This window comes from Dryobates pubescens, chromosome 42 (assembly GCF_014839835.1).
Source record: "Dryobates pubescens isolate bDryPub1 chromosome 42, bDryPub1.pri, whole genome shotgun sequence".
Taxonomy (NCBI): domain Eukaryota; kingdom Metazoa; phylum Chordata; class Aves; order Piciformes; family Picidae; genus Dryobates; species Dryobates pubescens.
In genome coordinates, this window is record NC_071653.1 from 568146 (window position 1) to 588018 (window position 19873).

The following is a 19873-nucleotide window of genomic DNA, read 5'->3' on the forward strand; positions in this document are numbered from 1 at the left end:
TCGTTCGCTGGGCTTAAAGGGACAGCAGGATACTCAGGCGGTCCCGGGGTTCAGTGCAGTATAGGCACGAACAATGTTTAAGTAGTCCCTGGAGTTAACGGGGCTCAGAGCGGCACACGTGGTGCTCTTCTCTCCCACTACGGTGGGGTTAAACGACTGCGTGGATGACCAGGATGGGTCAAGTCCTTCTTCCCCAGCACCTGGGCAGATCTTACCCTCAGGGGTTGGTCCAGTCCATACGATGGCGACGGGGGTCTCTGTCCCGGTCAGTGTGACTGGCTATGGTGACGCTGGCTCCTTAGCTCAGCGTAGTGTCCTTCCTCTGTGGAAATAATTCTTCCAGTCGCTTCTCACATGCAGATGCTTTGATATGCATGCATGTATGTAACAGAAGCTAGGCAACGATAAACTCAATTTCAGAGGCTGCGGCTCGGACTTACACTCTCGAGCAAGCACAGAGACAGAGTGGAGGAGGAGGAAACTTGTTTACTCACTGGGGTAATACTTATAGAATCCCTCGAGGCTGGGTTTGACCAATGGGCATTCTCATAAACAACTGGCTCCAACCTATGAGAAAGCATGAAGCTAGAATTCTACCATATTTGGCGAATGCACGAGCACAGCATGCACTAGATGCGTGCTCTTCTGGCTTTTGTCTTCCTCCTGAAGGAGGGGGAGCTCGCCCACATGCTAGGGCAAGATTCAGTATCTGGGCATAATGTGCCTTCACCACACATGCAAACACACCTCCTGGCCTGAGGCTACGCACCTCCAAGGCAGAGCACACCTCAGTCATTCCTCCTTGGACATGTATGGAAGCCTTACTCGTGGGGCCCAAGAAGTGGAGTTTGGACATCGACAGGTGAGAACTTGGATATAAAGGAAGGCTCCTTAGCAATGGGAGAAGTTCTGAAGGAGTTCTGGAGAAGCTGCAGCAACACATTATCAAGAAGAAGAAGAAGCAGCAACAAGAAGACTTTGAAGGAAAGCTTTCCCCACTAAGATCAAGATGGACCAGCAGGACTGGACCCAGGAGCAGAGAGACATCTTTGGATTCTTGTGTTGTTGGTAGCTATAGACCTCTTTCCCTTTCCCCTCTTCACTTTACTCTTTCTCCTTTCTTCTCTCACTTTCCTCTACCTTCTATGGATAAACAATAAAGTTTTACTGTAGATTGAGGTGAACTCCCTGGTGTGAACCTCCTGAGCTTTCTGCACTTTGAGATCACAGTAACCAACCACCACAAGTCCGCTGTTGGGAGCCTGACACCAGGGTGGGAGTTTCTCTCTTGCACTGCATCCAGCAGACTCTGTCCCTATGTCTGTGAGTTTTGTGCTTCTCTCCAGGCACAGCCTTAGAAATAGATTTGACTTCAGGAACCCTTGCAGTCAGCCAGTGTCAGCCTTGTCCTTATCCCCTCTGTCATTCAGTGGCTGTTTGGCTCTAACACTTTCTGCTGAATCACCTTGGGGATTGCAAAGTGGTTAATGATAAAGGGCTGCTATGATCCAACCTCCTTCTCACTACCCAGAAATGCTGACTGGCTGATAGATCATAACCATGCCTCAACTTGTTGGTGTGGCCACATGCTTGTAGAGAGGCCACCTGCTGAGAGACAGCTTGTGCTGAGCAGCTGGCTCCCGGGGGGCTGGATTGCTGATGGGACTTTCTCAGGCTTTACTTTGCTTAGCTTCCAAACAGCAGCAATTCTGCTGTGGCTGTGTACAGACATTTCTCTAAGGAGAGCAGGGGGGAGCTGGTGCCATGGAGCTGTGAGCTCCAGCTGCAGAGAGCAGTGGAGAAGTCTGATGCAAGGAGCAGAGAGGTAAGCCCCAGATGGGCAGGGACAATCATGGTGAGGCTGGGGAGGTGAGGAGCAAAGCTGTCCATACAGTGTCAGAGCTGAAGAAACAGATGTTCTGCAAGTGCAGCTGTGCTGGTGAGACAGCCTGGGTCAGTATCACTTGATGAATGATCACCAAATGAGCTTTATTAGGTGCACTTTGGAATCTTGAAGGAAATTACAGAGACACAAATAGCTCCTTAGGGCACTTGGGCTCATTACAGGATCCTCAGGCACTGAGAGAAGACAGAAGACACTGCTCAAGAAGTCAGAAGCAAAACACAAGTTCCTTGAAGTACTAATGGGCCCCACTGAGGCTTGTTACTGCCAAAGCCTCCCCAGGGACTCCTTAGGGCAGCTCATTGGAGGCCATGACTGCAGGGAGACAAAGGCAAAGTGCAGGGCAGCATACCTGGGTTTGGTTTATGGAGCAGAAAGGCCAAGATCTGACCACAGCCCCCTGGGCAGGCAGATCCTGTCCCTCATGTGTGGTGCAGGGGGATGTGGATTTTGTGATGCTGAGTGAAGGACAAGGGGATGACAGCCCCCAGCCTTCCTGGGGAAGTGCAAGGAGGCACTGAGGCCCTGCCAGTGCCTTGGGACAATGTCTCCTCACAGGCCTTGGTGGCAGATGGTTGTCATAGCCAAGGGGGCACAGCCTTGGGTTCTCTTGATCACTCCCAGCATTGTCAGTGCCCTTTGCCATCTCCACCACAGACTGCCCTACACTGTCCCACGGCTGCTTCTGCTTCCCTGCAGGTTGGAGACCCTCATCTCACTTCCATACCTTGGCATTTCCAGACCTTCCCTGGTGTCTGTCCACACTCACACTCTGCTCCTTGGAACACAGAGGTGAGCTGAGCTCAGACTCCTTCTGGAGACCTTCTCCTACCACAGCACTCCCCTTTGAGAGAGGTTTCTTGCTCCTCCTGTCCAGTCCTCACCTGCCAAGCTGCACCATGTGGCAGTGTTCCTCTCTCCTGCTGCTTCCTATCTCCCCGGAAAGCTCCATCTGGGAAGCACCCTTCAAGCAGGCACCCATCCCGTCAGCCTTCCTGTGGCCTTTCAGCTGAGCAGGCAGAAGTGGCCTCACCAGGAGCTCCCAAGGCTGCTGGCCTCGCAGCTTCTCAGGCAGACACCACCAAGCCCTGTGCCTGCTGCTGTCCCATCAGGTACTCAGGCAGCAGAGACCTGGCAACCAGTACCTGAGGCCCTTCCTGCAGTGAGCCCAGGTCCCTCGGCAGAGGGCATCTCACAGTCCCTGTGCCAGCCAGGTGCCTTCTGCTGGCCTGGCAGAGATGCTGTCAGATGGCAACTTAAAAGCTCAGGGCTGCCCTATCAGCTCCTGCAGACAGAACTGACCTCACAGTCCCTTTCCAGCCATGCTCCTGCTGCTGGCCAATCCCCTCCTGAGACAGAAGTCACCTCACAGCCCCTTCACAGTCTTCCTAGTGAATTGTGAGCTCCTGAGACACAACTGACCACATGATCCCACACCCAACCATCACCCTCCTTGTGGCCAGAGCCTGAGCAGATCAAAGTTTCATCAAACCCATCTGGTACCTTTCATGCCAAGGGTTTGAGTTCAGAAACCTTCTTCAGAGGAGCTTCTGGATCTGTCCTGTGGGAAGGGGTCCCTGCACATCATCCTGTCCAATGACCCTACTCAAGGCAGGGTGAAGCAGATGAGGTCCCTCAGAGGCTCTGCCAAACTTGGCCTCATCCCCAGAGAAGCTGCAAAGGTCCTGAGTCAGATGGTGCAGGAAGCTGATGAAGACATTGCACAGTGCTGGCCCAAGGGCTTGCCCTGAGGGAGATGTCACTGGGAAGCATCTGCCAGGAGGACTCTAAGCTGAGAATATTTGGGCTTGATCCACCAGCTGGCTTCCCATCCACCACCTCATCCATTTCTTCTCTCCAGCTATCACCATTCTGGCTCTAAAGAATCTAGAAGAGACCATGGCAAAGCCCTGGCTAAGGTCCAGGGACAATCCATCTCCTTCCCCTACTCACAGATATTCCTTAGTCTCTCTCTTGTCCTGCAAAGGCCTGCAAATAGCTGCAGGGAGGTTTGGCCAATCACCTTCCCAGGGACTGTGCTGAGGGTGACCAGCCTGGAAGGTGTCCCATCCTCCTTCTTGGCCTTCTTGAAGATGCATTTTCCAAAGACCCAAAACCTCCCTAATGGCTCTGTGCACATTTCAGGGCACAATCCAGGTAGGGTGATGTGAGCAGACAGGAACTGTTGCTATGAACCTGTCCAAGGCACCTGAGATGAATCTCCCTGGAGCAGAGAGTTTGTTCTGCAGTCACACAGAGAAAGGTCAGAGCTCTGTCAGGTGTTCACATCTGAGCTGGCCTCATGAACTCCTTCCTCACCTTGGGAAGTTTAGAGACAGAATCTTTCCCCATCACTCACACAGACCCTGCACTGCAGCAGTCACAGAGTGTCCCTGACCTCCTGCTGTTGGTGTTTGTGCTCACTCAGGTTCCCCTCACCCCACACACAATGCCCCTGCTGACATCTCATCTGCACAATGCAAACAGGCACTTAGTCCCTCACATGGAGGGACTAAGAACCTATCCAAGCTGGGGTGAGAGGCTGGAAGTGGTGGTTGTGAGGGACTAGTCCAGGATGACTGCCCTGGGATAGCTTCCCCAGGGTGTGCAGTGAGCACAGGCACAGGTCAGACCCTGCTCTGATGCTTTTCAGGTCTCTTGCAGGAGGCCTGGCTGTGTGAGGACACCACTGTGTGCCCCTTGCCTGCACACACACACTTTAGCTGTTCCCTGGTGCTTTCATCTGTGGGATAATTTCTTGGGCTTGCTCTTGAGAGAAACTTTGGAAGAACTAAGCTTTCAGTCAGTGCCCTGAGTAGATCATCTGTCCCTGGCCTGTCCCTGCCTGCAGTCCCAGTGCTGCCATGCAGCAGTGTCCAAGCTGCCAGAGCTCTCAGTCTTGCCCCAACACAAGGGCTCAGCAGGAGAGTGTGGAAGGGAAGAAAGTGCAGCTCAGGACAGCCCAAGCACTGGAGCTCCCTGGCACTGCTGCTGTGCTGGGACTCATTTCCCATCTATTTCTCCACATAGGCCCTGCCCTGCAGCTTCAGAGAAGGCTTTGAGGAGGTTGCTCAGAGGAACAAGTCACTGCAAGATACTTTCTTGCGTTGAACACAAAGAGATCACAGCTCCTCATGTCTACAGTCTCTGGGTCACACCACACAGACCAAGACAGACCCAGGAATGGCCTAAAGAAAGACATTTCTGTGGGGATAAGATTCTCAAAAGTGCAGCAGCCTACACTAGAGAAGCCAGGCTGGGCCTGCACTGAAGGACATCAGGACCTTCCATAACGTGGGAAAAGTCCTGGCAGTCAGGTACAGTCCCTGGGGACTGAAAGAAAGGACACATCACAGTCATTGCTAAGAAGGAGAGAAAGGAGGACCCTGGGAACTACCAACCTGTCAGCCTCATGTCTGTGCCTGGGAAGATCAGGGAACAGATCCTCCTAGATGCCAAGCTGAGGCACATGGAAGACAGGGAGGAGATGCAAGACACCCAGCATGGCTTTAGCAGGGGCAGGCTTTCTATGGTAAAGTGAATGTCAGTGGACAAGGGATGACCTCTGGATGTGATCTATCTGGACTTCTGCAAGGCCCTTGACATGGTCCCCCCACAACATCCTGCTCACCAAGTTGGAGAGAAATGGATTTGCTGGGTGGCCTGTTCAGTGGATAAGGAATTGGCTGGATGGTCACATCTAGAGGGTAGTGGTCAATGGCTTGAAGTCCAGATGGAGAGCAGTGATAGTGGCTGTGCTGCTAAATATCTTTATCAGTGCTACAGGCAGTGGGATCCAGGCACCAGCAGAAGTGTGCAGCTGACACCAGCTGAGTGGTGGGGTTGATACACCAGAGGGACCCGGAAAAGCTGCAGAGGTGGCCCAGGTGAGCCTCATGAGGTTCCACAAGAGCAAGTGCAGGGTTCTGTACTGGGGCCAGAACAATCCTCACTATCAATACAGACTGGGAGAGGAGGTGTTAGAAAGCAGCCCTGAGAAGCAGGACTTGGGGGTGCTGGTGGATGAGAAGCTGGACAGGAGCAGGCAGTGTGAGCTTGCAGCCCTGAAGGCCAGTGGCAGCCAGGGTTGGATCCAAAGCAGCATGGCCAGCAGATTGAGAGAGGGGAAGCTGCCACTTTGCCCTGGAGCAGTGTGTCCAGCTCTGGAGCCCGCAACATAGGAAGGACGTGGACCTGATGGAGTAGGTCCAGAGGAGGGCCACAAAAATGATCCAGGGGGTTGGAGCACCTCTGCTATGGGGACAGGCTGAGGGAGCTGGGGTTGGTCAGCCTGGAGAAGAGGAGATTCTGGGGAGACCTGCAGCAGGGAAGGAGGAGTAGGGAGTTTGATTAGAAATATCCAGCTGCTGAGAACTGCCTGGGAATAATTGGTGCCTGTGCCCAGCTGCCTGGGGGTGTCTGGGAATGCTGTGTTTGACCAGCAGCTCCCAGGTGCACGATAAGAGTAGTGGACAACATGGATCTGTAGGCCCTTTGTTTATGAAGCTGAGGGGGATGGGAATGTACTGGATGTGTCAACCTCCTGAGCTAACCATGAAAGACCTTCGAGCTCCTGCTTGACCACTAATGGACCTGAGGGAGGTGAAGATGAGGAAGGCGATTGGTGGGCAGGGGGCGTGAGAACCCCTGAGTGGGCTGTGCGCAAGAGCAGCAGGTGAGAAGTTACATAACAGGATTGTGACATATGGGAGGGCCTTTGGCTCCAAGCCCCAGCCCAGGCTCCTGCGGTGTCCTGGCCTCATGTTGCAGGATGCAGGACCCTTAAAATGCTGAAGATCACTACTGGGCAGCTGCCCTTTGCTCCGATCCAGCCAGACAAGATTTGGTCTCTGGGGGACACCTGCCTGGATGGGAGATGCTCAGCTCCTGTCAGCTCTAATCAGCTCCAGTCAGCTCCGGGCAGCTCTGGGCAGCTCCAGTCAGCTCTGGCCAGCTCCGGTCAGCTCCAGTCAGCTCCAGTCAGCTCTGGCCAGCTCCGGTCAGCTCCAGTCAGCTCCGGTCAGCTCTAATCAGCTCCAGTCAGCTCCAGTCAGCTCTGGCCAGCTCTAATCAGCTCCAGTCAGCTCCAGTCAGCTCTGGCCAGCTCCAGTCAGCTCCGGTCAGCTCTAATCAGCTCCAGTCAGCTCTAGTCAGCTCTGGTCAGCTCCAGTCAGCTCCAGTCAGCTCTGGTCAGCTCCGGTCAGCTTCAGTCAGCTCTGGTCAGCTCCGGTCAGCTCCCATCAGCTCTGGTCAGCTCTGGTCAGCTCCGGTCAGCTCCAGTCAGCTCCGGTCAGCTCCGCCATGTTGCGATCCTCGGTACAGCCATGATGCTCTTAGGGTACTCAGGGTGCTTGGGATCAGGCTCTGCTCTCAGGTTCACTGGGTGTCATGGTATCACAGTCTAACCAAGGTTGGAAGAGACCCCAAGGATCATCAAGTCCAACCTGTCCCAACAGACCTCACAACTAGACCATGGCACCAAGTGCCATGTCCAATCTCCCCTTGAACACCTCCAGGGACGGTGACTCCACCACCTCCCTGGGCAGCACATCCCAATGACGAATGACTCGCTCGGTGAAGAACTTTTTCCTCACCTCGAGTCTAAACCTCCCCTGGTGCAGCTTGAGACTGTGTCCCCTTGTTCTGGTGCTGGTTGCCTGGGAGAAGAGACCAACCCCCTCCTGTCTACAACCACCTTTCAGGTAGTTGTAGAGAGAAATGAGGTCACCCCTGAGCCTTCTCTTCTCCAGGCTAAACAATCCCAGCTCTCTCAGCCTCTCCTCATAGGGCTTGTGCTCAAGGCCTCTCCCCAGCCTTGTTGCCCTTCTCTGGACACGTTCAAGTGTCTCGATGTCCTTCCTAAACTGAGGGGCCCAGAACTGGACACAGGACTCAAGGTGTGGCCTAACCAATGCAGAGTACAGGGGCAGAATGGCCTCCCTGCTCCTGCTGGCCACACTATTCCTAATACAGGCCAGGATGCCATTGGCCCTCTTGGCCACCTGGGCACACTGCTGGCTCATGTTTAGGTGGCTGTCAATCAGCACCCCCAGGTCCCTCTCTGTCTGGCAGCTCTCAACCACTCTGACCCCAGCCTGTAGCTCTGCATGGGGTTGCCGTGGCCAAAGTGCAGCACCCGGCACTTGGACTTGTTAAATGCCATGACATTAGACTCTGCCCATCTGTCCAGTCGGTCAAGGTCCCTCTGCAGAGCCTTTCCACCCTCTAACTGACTAACATCTGTTCCCAACTTGGTGTCATCTGCAAACTTGCTGATGACTGACTCAACCCCCTCATCCATATCATCAATGAAGATGTTAAAGAGGATGGGGCCAAACTCCCCCAGCACAAACCTGGCCAGACCCCAAAGTGTCAGACATAGTCCCCCTCTGCCCCCTTCTTCCTGTAGCAGCCAGGGCAGTGTGGGAAAAGGACCAAAGGGGACAGCACCATTCAGGTCTGGTGTACAACCCTGCATCTGGGTGAATAGAATAGAATAGAATGGAATGGAATGGAATGGAATGGAATGGAATGGAATGGCATGGCATGGAATGGCATGGAATAGAATAGAATAGAATAGAATAGAATAGAATAGAATAGAATAGAATAGAATAGAATAGAAGGGCAGTGTGCTGGCCACAGCTCCCAGGCCTATGGCTCTGCCTTTTATGGCCACAGCCTGGCAGAATCCCTTCTCATTGGGTATCTGTGTGCTGGCTTCAGTGCCCTGTTTGCCCAATCAAATCTTGGGCAAGATTTATATACAGGCTGATCTCTAGTGGCCTGTGCCTTGCCCAAGTGTCGTAGTTTGGGCTGGGTGCCCTCTGCCACAGGGGTGTTTCCTGTGTCCAGAAGTCCATCCCAGAGGGATGGACACAGGAAATTGTGTATTTCCTACCATAATTCTTTGCACCACTATAAGATCCAGTGCGGAGTCTGGCACTTCCTCTTTTTCCTTCCCTCTCCGAGACTTGGTAACTGGGGGAGAGATCTCCCGGCCATGGGCCTGATTGGGCCCAAGGCCACAGGGGGATGGGCAGTCTCAGGCCTGGCCAGCTGAGACTAGCCCAGCAGAGGGAGGGGGAAGAAGGAGCCCTGGGGGTTTTGCATGCACCCTCAGGTGGGGATGGGATCTTTCTTTGTCACTGCGCTTTGGGTTTTCTGTAACATTCACTGCTTTCTATTTAAACTTTCATCACTTTTGCAATCCGTTTGTCTGAGTCGTTATTTCTGCCTGTGGTGGGGAGGGGATCTGCCCCAACCCATTACACCAAGCTTTGCCCAAGCCTTGCCTTGCTTGAACCTGCTTGGACATGTCTGTCTTGAAGTTGCCTCAAGTTGCATTGCCTTGAGTGCCTGGTCCAGCCCCTGGGATAAAGCCAGGAGCCTGCACACCACAAGCTAGGAGAGAAGCCATGAGCTCAGGAGTCAGAGCCAAGCCTGCTGCTCCTTGCAACCAGGATTTTGCCTTGCCTCAATTTCCCCAGGGCAAAGCAAGTGCCCAGCATGAAAAGCATCGTTAACAGCCTACTGAAGCCAGAGCAGTCCCAGGACTGCTTGGCCTTCCTGCTGGCACCCTGCCCTGCCTGGCACATGAGAGCTCCCCAAAGCCTCTCATACCCAGCAGCAGCAGCACTGCCTGCTTGGGGGGAACCAGCTGTGAGTAATTAATCTATTGCCTCTTTGGCTTCAGGATTCTGGTTGATCTCCCCTGTGTGGCTGAGGCCATTTCGCTCCCAGGCGTCTCTCTCTCTGCTATTCCTCCCAGTTTGCACAGAATTGTTGAAGTTGCCTAACTCCTGCACATCCCATTGCAAATCTATATCCTAACCATACCTGGAACCTTTTTGATACATTTTGGGAACCTTTCATGTTAATAAAAGGTTATTAACATTTGCTGTATCATTTATAAATTAAGGACATTAATTCCTTACCTCTGGGTAACTCCCAGGGCTGTGCCTTGCTTTGGGGCCAGTGCCTTGCAGCGCTGTGGTGCAGCCTCGGTCATCTTTATACTAAATAAAGCCACAGCTATCAGCACCTGTGGTACCTGTAATGAATTCATTCCTCATCAAAAAGAACTCACTGGAACAAGACCTAACAGTGAAATTCCAGTACCTGAAGGAGGCTACAAGAAGGATGGAGAGAGACTGTTTACAAAGGGCTGCAGCAACAGGACCTGGGGCAATGGCTTCAAACTGGAGCAGATCTAGATTGGATATTAGGAACAACTTCTGCAGCACAAGGACAGTGGAAGGCTGGAACAGATTGCCCAGGGAGGTATCTGGGGCCCCATCCCTGGAGATATTCAAAGTGAGGCTCAGCAGAGCTCTGGGCAACATGATCTAGTTGAGGATGTGTTGTGATTGTTAAATATGAAATAGTAATAAAGTATTAATTATTATTTATTAATAGTGAAAATAATAACAGCATATTTAGAGCACACATACAGGTAGGAGAGCAGGGTTGTGGCTTCAATCTGCATGAAAGGGAAGAGTTTAACAGCATTGAGCAAAAATAGACAAAATACAGATGAGGTCTTCAACTGGGCAGAGAACTGTGTTGTAATTCTGTGCCTGCCCACTAGGGGCAGGCTGGACTGGCACCTTGCTGCTCAACCAGCATCGGGGCCAGCAGTCAGGGCACACAGCTAAAGAACCTTTGCAAAGAGACTTAACAGGAATCAACCAATCATGCTCACACTATGATTCCAGCAGGAACCAGGGCTGCCCCAAGAGCATGCAGGCAAGCGTGGGGATTTTGAACAAACCCAAGAATGGTATTAAACGTGAATAGTGAAAAGACACAGCCTCACTAGTGGCTTTCTAGCTTTGTAGCTGCAGCCAAGATGGTAAATGCTGAGGCTTGTGGGACTGTGCCTGTCTCCGGAGCAGTCCCTACAGGATATGGTGGAGGCAGTTCTCTCCTGCAGCTGTGGGTGCAGCTTGGGCTCCCAGGGGTGTGCTGAAGGTTACCTGAAGGCAGATTCACCTGAAACAGGCTATCACATTATCACAGTATCACCAAGGTTGGAAGAGACCTCAAAGATCATCAAGTCCAACCCATCACCACAGACCGCATGACTAGATCATGGCACCAAGTGCCACATCCAATCCCCTCTTGAACACCTCCAGGGACGGTGACTCCAGCACCTCCCTGGGCAGCACATTCCAATGATGAATGATTCTCTCTGTAAAGAACTTTCTCCTCACCTCCAGCCTAAACTTCCCCTGGTGCAGCTTGAGACTGTGTCCCCTTGTTCTGGTGCTGATTGCTAGAGAGAAGAGACTGACCCCTTCCTGGCTACAACCACCTTTCAGGTAGTTGTAGAGAGCAATGAGGTCTCCCCTGAGCTTCCTCTTCTCCAGGCTAAACAATCCCAGTACCCTCAGCCTCTCCTCATAGGGCTTGTGCTCAAGGCCTCTCCCCAGCCTTGTTGCCCTTCTCTGGACACATTCAAGTGTCTCGATGTCCTTCCTAAACTGAGGGCCCAGATCTGGACACAGGACTCAAGGTGCGGCCTACCCAATGCAGAGTACAGGGGCACAATGACTTCCCTGCTCCTGCTGGCCACACTATTCCTAATGCAGACCAGGATGCCATTGGCCTTCTTGGCCACCTGGGCACACTGCTGGCTCATGTTTAGGTGGGTGTCAATCAGCACCCCCAGGTCCCTCTCCGTCTGGCAGCTCTCAGCCACTCTGACCCCAGCCTGTAGCTCTGCATGGGGTTGCTGCGGCCAGAGTGCAGCATCCAGCACTTGGATTTGTTGAATGACATCGTTTCTCTCTACAGCTATCTGAAAGGTGGTTGTAGCCAGGAAGGGGTTGGTCTCTTCTAGAAATCAGCACCAGAACAAGGGGACACAGTCTCAGGCTGTGCCGGTGGAAGTTTGGGCTGGAGGTGAGGAGAAAGTTCTTCACTGAGCAAGTCATTCGTCATTGGAATGTGCTGCCCAGGGAGGTATTCAAGAGGGGATTGAATGCCATCCCATTGGACTCTGCCCATCTGTCCAGTTGGTCGAGGTCCCTCTGCAGAGCCCTTCTGCCCTCTAACTGATCAACATCTGCTCCCAGCTTGGTGTCATCTGCAAATTTGCTGATGACTGACTCAATCCCCTCATCCAGATCATCAATGAGGATATTAAAGAGGATGGGGCCCAGCACTGATCCCTGGGGGATGCCACTGGTGACTGGCCGCCAGCCGGATGTGGCACCATTCACCACCACTCTCTGGGCTCCGCCCTCCAGCCAGTTCCTAACCCAGCACAGAGTGTTACAGTCCAAACCACGAGCTGACAGCTTAGCCGGCAGTTTGCTGTGGGGGACAGTGTCAAAGGCCTTGCTGAAGGAGATGACAGCATCCTCACAAGTCAAAATCCCCCACCAGAAGCAAAAGGTATAGAAGCCAGACTGGGCCTGCACTGAGAAGCATCAGAACTGCTCTGCAGGAGAAGACAAAGAGTTTATTGCTTCTGAAAACACCCAGGGATCAGTTTGCTGAGGGCAGCCTTCAGCTCCTGGTTCCTCAGGCTGTAGATGAGAGGGTTCACTGCTGGAGGCACCACCGAGTACAGAACTGCCATCATCAGATCCAGGAATGGGGAGGAGATGGAGGGGGGCTTCAGATGGGCAAAGAAGCCAGTGGTGATAAATAGGGAGACCACAGCCAGGTGAGGGAGGCAGGTGGAAAAGGCTTTGTGGCATCCCTGCTGAGAGGGGATCCTCAGCACTGCCCTGAAGATTTGCACATAGGACACCACAATGAACACAAAGCAAACAAAGAATAAAGAGGCAGTGAGCACGATTAGCACAAGTTCCCTGAGGTAGGAGGTGGAGCAAGAGAGCTTGAGGATCTGGGGGATCTCACAGAAGAACTGCTCCACAGCATTGCCCTGGCAGAGGGGCAGGGAAAATGTATTGGCTGTGTGCAGCAGAGCAGTGAGAAAGCCACAGGCCCAGGCAGCTGCTGCCAGGAGGACACAAACTCTGCTGCCCAGGAGGGTCTCATAGTGCAGGGGTCTGCAGATGGCAGCATAGCGATCGTAGGCCATGATGGTGAGGAGATAAAGCTCTACTGAAAAGAAAAAGACAAAAGAAAAGACCTGAGCAGCACATCCTGCATAGGAGATGTCCCTGGTGTCCCAGAGGGAATTGGCCATGGATTTGAGGACAGTGTTGGAGATGTAGCCCAGGTCAACGAGGGCAACATTGAGGAGGAAGAAGTACATGGGGTTGTGGAGGTGGTGGTCCCAGGCTATGGTGGTGATGATGAGGCCATTGCCCAGCAGGGCAGCCAGGTAGATGGCCAGGAAGAGCCAGAAGTGCAGGAGCTGCAGCTGCCTTGTGCCTGTGAATGGCAGGAGGAGGAAGTGGGTGATGGAGCTGATGTTGGACATTTCCTGCCTCTGAGCATGGAGACCTGTGCAAGGAGGAAAAGACAGTGATAAGTTAGGGGACACCTCTCAGGCTTATCGTAACCTTCCTCCCTGAGCTGTGTCAGGAATGGATCAGCTCATTCCCCATCACTACCAACCAATGGCCTGGTTCAGCACAGCTTCAGATGCAACAGGGACACAAAATTGCCATGAAGATGCCTCTGGTGTCAGAACAGAAAGTGACCAGCAACCCAATCCCAGAGAGCAAGAGTCCCATGGAGAGGTGTAGAAACAGGGGCCAGGCCTGCAGTGCTCCAGAGACAGTGAAGGGAAGAGAGAAAAGCAGAGGGGCTGGGGCTGAAGCCTTCTCCTTACCCAGCTCTGCTCATTGCTGCTCACATGATGGAACTGAAGGGCTTTGGTCATCCTTCTGTGTGCACACTCCAGGAGCCTTCAGCTGAAGATCAGCTGCTGAGATGGAGATGCCTCCAGGAGCTACAGCCAAAGAGTGCTGCACCCACAGCCTCACTGTATCAGTGACTGCAGTGACTTCTCCTCCAGCAAGCTCTCAGCAATCTCCCAGTCCTGGCCGTCTTCAAGCTCTCTCTGCCTTCTTCATCTCCCTGAGATCCCCTGGCAGTGTCCTCAGCCCTGCTGCCCTGTGCAGAGGAGCAGCTCCTGGGCAGAACTGTCTCTCTGCAGCGCTGCCTGCTTGCCAGCCGCTCCCCCCAGCCCAGGAGCCTGGCCCAGCTCCGCACTAGCCCAGGGTGTTTTAATGAGTCCTCTGGTGGCTTTGGTGCCATCTAAACCTCAGAGACTGAGAGGAAACTGATGAAACCACTCCAGAATTCAAAGTTAGATTCAGACCTTGAAGTTTCTTGTAGTTTTAATGGGTCCCTCTGAGGGACAATACTGGGAAAGTGTCTCCAGGGTCTGGGTAGAGCAGAGAACTGGAGGCAGTGCTGACAGATCAGGAAACCAGGGAAAGTTTGCTCTGATGCTGAGCAAACCTGGAGGTGTTTCGTTAATCCAAAGGGCCAAGCAAGGGAGATCCTGTCCCTCACTCACTCCTCAGGGCACTTCCTTGCAGTGACATTTCTATCTCCTCATGTCCAGTCTGGCTGTCCTTAGCTCCACTTTGTGGCTTTAGTTCTTTCTCTTGTAGTTTGTCACTATGCAGAAAACTTCTCCATGTCTCAAACCACCCTCAGGCATTCTCAGGGTGCTCCTCTACTGTTCTCAGTCTCCACACCACTGAGCCCAGGGCTCTCAGCCTCTATCTGCTGCTCAGGTTCCAGAGGCCTTCAAACACAGCTTGGCAGATCTCTGAGCACTCTCTAAGGCAAAGGTAGTGTGTCAAAGGCCAAGAAAGACAGAGTGAGACTTTTCACCAAGTGCTGTAGTGGTTTTGACCTGAAAGAGAGGAGATTGAGATTGGATAGAAGGAAGAAATACTTTATGAGGAGGGTGGCAGGACATTGGAACAGGTTGCCCAGAGAAGGGGATGGCCATCCCTGGAAGTGTCCCAGGTCAGGAACCCTGAGCAACCTGAACTAGTGAAAGATGTCCCTGCCCATGGTCAGGGGTTGGGCTCAAATCACTTTGAGGTCCCTTCCAACTCAAACCATTCCATGGTTCTTTGATTCTAATATCCCCAACCCCTTTTCCACATGGCTGCAGATAGCTGCAGACACCATGGGGGTGTTTTCATCTGCCTTGCTCACCAGCACCTCCATGAAAAAGAAGAAGTTGCCACTTCTAGGACATGAATTGCCCTGGGTTTGGAGAAATAATTCAATCACACAAAGGAAACAAATTCAATTCAAAAACCAATGTGTGTGGAAGTTTCCCCAAGCAGGGCAGTGGAAGAAGCTGCCACGATGACCTTGCCAACTGTAATGGGTTGGGGCAGATCCCCTCCCCACCTCAGGCAGAAATAACGACTCAGGCAAACGGATTGCCAAAGTGATGGAAGGTTTAAATAGGAAAACAATAACAAACAACAATGAAAGTTTTACAGAGACCCACAAGCACCATGACAAAGAGAGAGATCCCAGAACATACCCATCCCCACCTGGGGGTACACCCAAACCCCCCCCCAGGGCTCTTTCCTCTGCCTGATGGTTGTGTTGCTGTTCCTCAGTAGCTTTGCTCTTAGGAATGTGAGCATCAATGTGTCTCACTTTCACTGGAATTCTCTCGATTCGATCAGCAATGTCTTGCCACAGTTCAGCTGCCCAGATGGGTTTTCCTTTCCTCTGCCAGCCATTCTTTTTCCAGTTCTTTAGCCAACCCCATAGAGCATTGGCTACCATCCATGAGTCGGTGTAGAGATAAAGCTTTGGCCATCTCTCACGTTCAGCTACGTCGAGAGCTAGCTGCACAGCTTTTACCTCTGCAAACTGACTGGATTCTCCTTCTCCATCCTTCGCCTCTGCAACTCGGCGTGTTGGACTCCACACTGCAGACTTCCACCTTCGCTTGTTCCCGACGAGACGACAGGAACCGTCTGTGAACAAAGCATATTTCTTCTCATCATCAGAAAGGTCATTGTAAGGAGGAGCTTCCTCAGCACGAGTTACTCTCTCCTCTGGAGGTTTAGTACAGTTGGTACCTTCAGGCCAACTTGAGATCACCTCCACCAGACCAGGTCTTTCAAGATTTCCCATTCGAGCTCTCTGTGTTATCAGAGCCATCCACTTGGACCAGGTAGAATCTGTGGCATGATGTGGTGTGGAACCCTTGCCTTTGAACATCCAATTCAAAACTGGTAATCTGGGAGCTAAGAGAAGTTGTGATTCAGTTCCAATCACTTCAGAAGCTGCTTTCACTCCTTCATAGGCGGCTAGAATCTCTTTCTCTGTTGGAGTGTAATTAGCCTCTGAACCTCTGTAACCTCGACTCCAGAAACCAAGAGGTCGTCCACGTGTCTCACCTGGAGCTTTTTGCCACAAGCACCAGGCTGGACCATTGTCACCTGCAGCCGTGTACAAAATGTTCTTAATGTCTGGACCATCTCGGACAGGTCCCAGACCCACTGCTTGTACCACTTCTTGCTTTATCTGGTCAAAGGCTGCTTGCTGTTCAGGTCCCCAGTGGAAACTGTTCCTCTTTCGAGTCACATCATACAGAGGTTTCACAATCTGACTGTATCCAGGAATGTGTAGTCTCCAAAATCCCACTATCCCCAAGAAACATAGAGTTTCTTGCTTGTTCGTGGGATTTGCCATGGTAGAGACTCTGTTTACCACATCCACTGGAATGTGTCGGCGTCCATCCTGCCACTGCACTCCCAGAAACTGGATCTCTGTGGTAGGACCTTTCACCTTGTCTCTCTTGATGGCAAAACCTGCATTCGGAAGAATGTCCATGATTTTGTTGCCTTTCTCGTAGACTTCCTCAGCAGTTTTACCCCAGACGATGATATCATCGATGAACTGGATGTGTTCTGGAGCACCACCTTCCTCCAGAGCATCATGGATTACTGCATGACAGATGCTGGAGCTGTGGATCCAGCCCATTGGCAGTCTGTTGAAAGTGTACTGGATTCCTCTCCAGGTGAAAGCAAACTGAGGCCTGCACTCCTCTGCTATGGGAATAGAAAAGAAGGCATTAGCAATGTCTATGGTAGCATACCATTTGGCCTCTTTGGATTCCAGCTCATACTGGAGTTCCATCATGTCTGGTACTGCTGCACTCATAGGCGGTGTTACTTCATTCAGGGCTCGGTAGTCCACTGTCAGACGCCAGTCTCCATTCGGCTTTCGCACAGGCCACACTGGACTGTTGAAAGGTGAATGAGTTTTGCTGATGACTTTCTGACTCTCCAACTGACAAATCAGATTCTGAATGGGCAACAAAGAGTCACGGTTGGTTCTGTATTGTCTGTGATGCACAGTCTGAGAAGCAACTGGCAACTTAATGTCCTGAATCTTGTGTTGTCCCACAACTGCAGATTCATCAGAAAGTTCAGGTCTAGCAGACAGCTTCGGCTTTTGTCCATCAATTTCTACAGAAGCTACTCCAAAAGCCCATTTGTAACCTTTAGGGTCCTTGAAACACCCTTCTCTCAGAAAATCAATTCCCAAAATACAAGGTGCATCAGGTCTGGTCACAACTGTATGCTTCTTCCACTGCTTACCAGTTAAACTTATATTAACCTCTACCTTACTTAACTCTTGAGATCCACCAGTGACTCCCAGAATAGTTATAGACTCTGATTCCTGATAATCTGATGGCAATATGGTGCACTGAGCTCCTGTGTCAACCAAGGCCCTGTACTTCCGAAATTGTGAAGTGCCAGGCCACTGGATGTACACATCCCAATAGATTCTGTTATCTCCATTATCCCTCTCCTCCCCCTGGCGGGAGGCAGGGCACCCCTAATTGTGGGGAACATTTCCACAGGTGCAACGAGCACACTGTGCAGTGTTAGAACTGGAGCCACTGTTGGAGCTGTCATCGTTGTCCTGGGGAACTGTGGAAGTAACAGCTACCCTTCTGGTATTGCTACCCTGGGTTCTGCCACTTTGCAGTTCCCTCAGTCTCCTGAAAAGATTAGAAGTTGGTTGACCATCCCATCTGTTCATGTTCTCAACAAATTGATCACGTAGAGTTATCCAAATGGTCCTACGTGACTGCCTTGGTGGTCTGTTTTGGTTTGGCCTGTTTTGGAATGACCTCCTTGGAGGATGTCTATTCCTCACAGCTGAAACCTGCACCCACCTGGAGGAAGAATTGGAATTATCTCTTTGTGCCAATTGGTATATGGAATCCTTGAGCTCTTTCATGCAATTCTCAATTTTTCCAGACATCGTTTCAATGGCTGAAACCAAAGAAACACGTGTCATGCTATCATCCAATTGTCTTAATTGATCAGTGAATTGGCCAACCGTAGGAGGATCTCCACCATAATTTCTTGCCACAATTCTACTTGCCAAAATATTTGCATAATTGGAAGGAGCAAGTTTGATGAGCTTTTTAGCAAGACCAGCTGCCACAGGGATATCGTCAGGATTCAGAGTATCATGGTCACCATAGAGTATCTCTCTAATGGCAAACTCTCTCAGACGCTTAATTCCCTCATCTATGGTAGTCCAGGGCTTAGGATTCCATGGAAGATCATCTCGGGAAGGGTATCTCAGGGAAACCGCCATTAAAAGGCGTATCCACAGATTAACCTTACCGAGAATCCTGGCTAGATGTCTATCTATTCCATTATCCTTTGAGAGAGTTCCTAGCTGAGCTGCTGACTTGTCTCCAACTATTAGAGCTGGAGCACCTGTATCATAACACCTAGCAAGCCAAGATAGGATGGGTTCCTTATCTGCTCTGAGGTAATCTTTGCGGACATTGCGAATCTCCTCCCTCGGTGACGAGCAGCTCTGCAGGTCATCCTCCTCTTCATCTATCACATCTTCCTGAACGTTTTGTCCCCATAATCCTGCTGTCACTCTCCTAAGGATCTCTTTAAGCTGAGAAACACCACTGCCAGCTGCTGTCTTAGCTGTATCTCCATCCTGTGATGATCTCAATAACTCAGCTATATCTCTAAGACGAACCTTCTGTTCATCTCCGGCAGGCCCTCTCCTAGCAGAGGTTCCCTCACCAGGATCATCCTGTTTAGCAGAGGTTCCCTCACCAGGATCAGTCTGTCTAGCAGAGGTTCCCTCACCGGGATCGGTCTCCTGCTCTTCTCCTCCATTAGCTCCACTAGCTCCTGGATCAGCTTTGGCCTTTCCACCTCTGGTCTTTAAGACTGCTACTTGTTTAACTGGAGCTGTGTTTGAATTTACAGCCATCCTGAGAGAAGCTGACAGGTCCTGATCTAAACCAGCCGCCGTGGGGGCCCCTTCCGGTCCTGTCATGGCGGACGGAAATGACCTTGCCTCACTACCGGTCGCCATCTTGGGAATGGGAGCCGCCCCTGGCTGCTTGCCAAAGTCATAGAGTGGAGCATTTAAGGCTGCTTTGCCAATAGGTTTTGCTATTTTTCTAACTGACGCAGCCCCTTCCTCGTCACTTGAGGACTCTGGGGCAGATTTAGAGGAACGCCTACGCTTCCTAGATTTTTGCTTAATCACAAAACATGGTCGAGAAACTTTTTTCTCTATATATAGAGCCCACAGCAGATAGACATTAATTATCAGCAACAGCAGGATTACACCCGTCAAATAAATCACCTTAAGATCCCAGCCAGCACTTAAAGTTACTCTTTGACCTCCTGAAGCGTTAAACTCCCTTATCTCGATCGGCAAAGTGGAAGACGTTCTATTGCTGTAATTAGTGAGCCGAAAAAAACCCAAACAGTGTTTATACAACAGCTGGATCCTATGCATAAACCACAAATAGATTTTACGCATTAAATATTTACCTATCTGGTCTAACATCAACCCGATGCAGTACCGGTAGACCAATATAGAACACACGGAAAACAGCAACTGCTTAAAAACCCACAACATCTTAATTTTGTTTCTCCGGCTGAGACAAGCAATAAATCAACTTAATTACTTAACTGCCCGTCCCCATGTTGGTAAGCCAATAAAAAGAGAGTGTGGTGGTTTGAAAGGAAAGGCTCTGCTTTCCCTCCCCCA

General features: G+C 51.5%; 2 protein-coding genes across 2 annotated transcripts in view; both read right to left on the minus strand.

Annotated features, from left to right (window-relative positions):
• LOC128899265 (zinc finger protein 91-like) overlaps positions 1 to 19873 on the minus strand; it is a 385675-nt gene that overhangs the window by 235855 nt on the left and 129947 nt on the right.
• LOC128899260 (olfactory receptor 14A16-like) lies at positions 12369 to 13313 on the minus strand. Its single transcript, XM_054177643.1, has one exon. It carries the CDS (start codon positions 13299 to 13301, stop codon positions 12369 to 12371), a length of 933 nt encoding a protein of 310 aa, XP_054033618.1. The 5' UTR covers positions 13302 to 13313.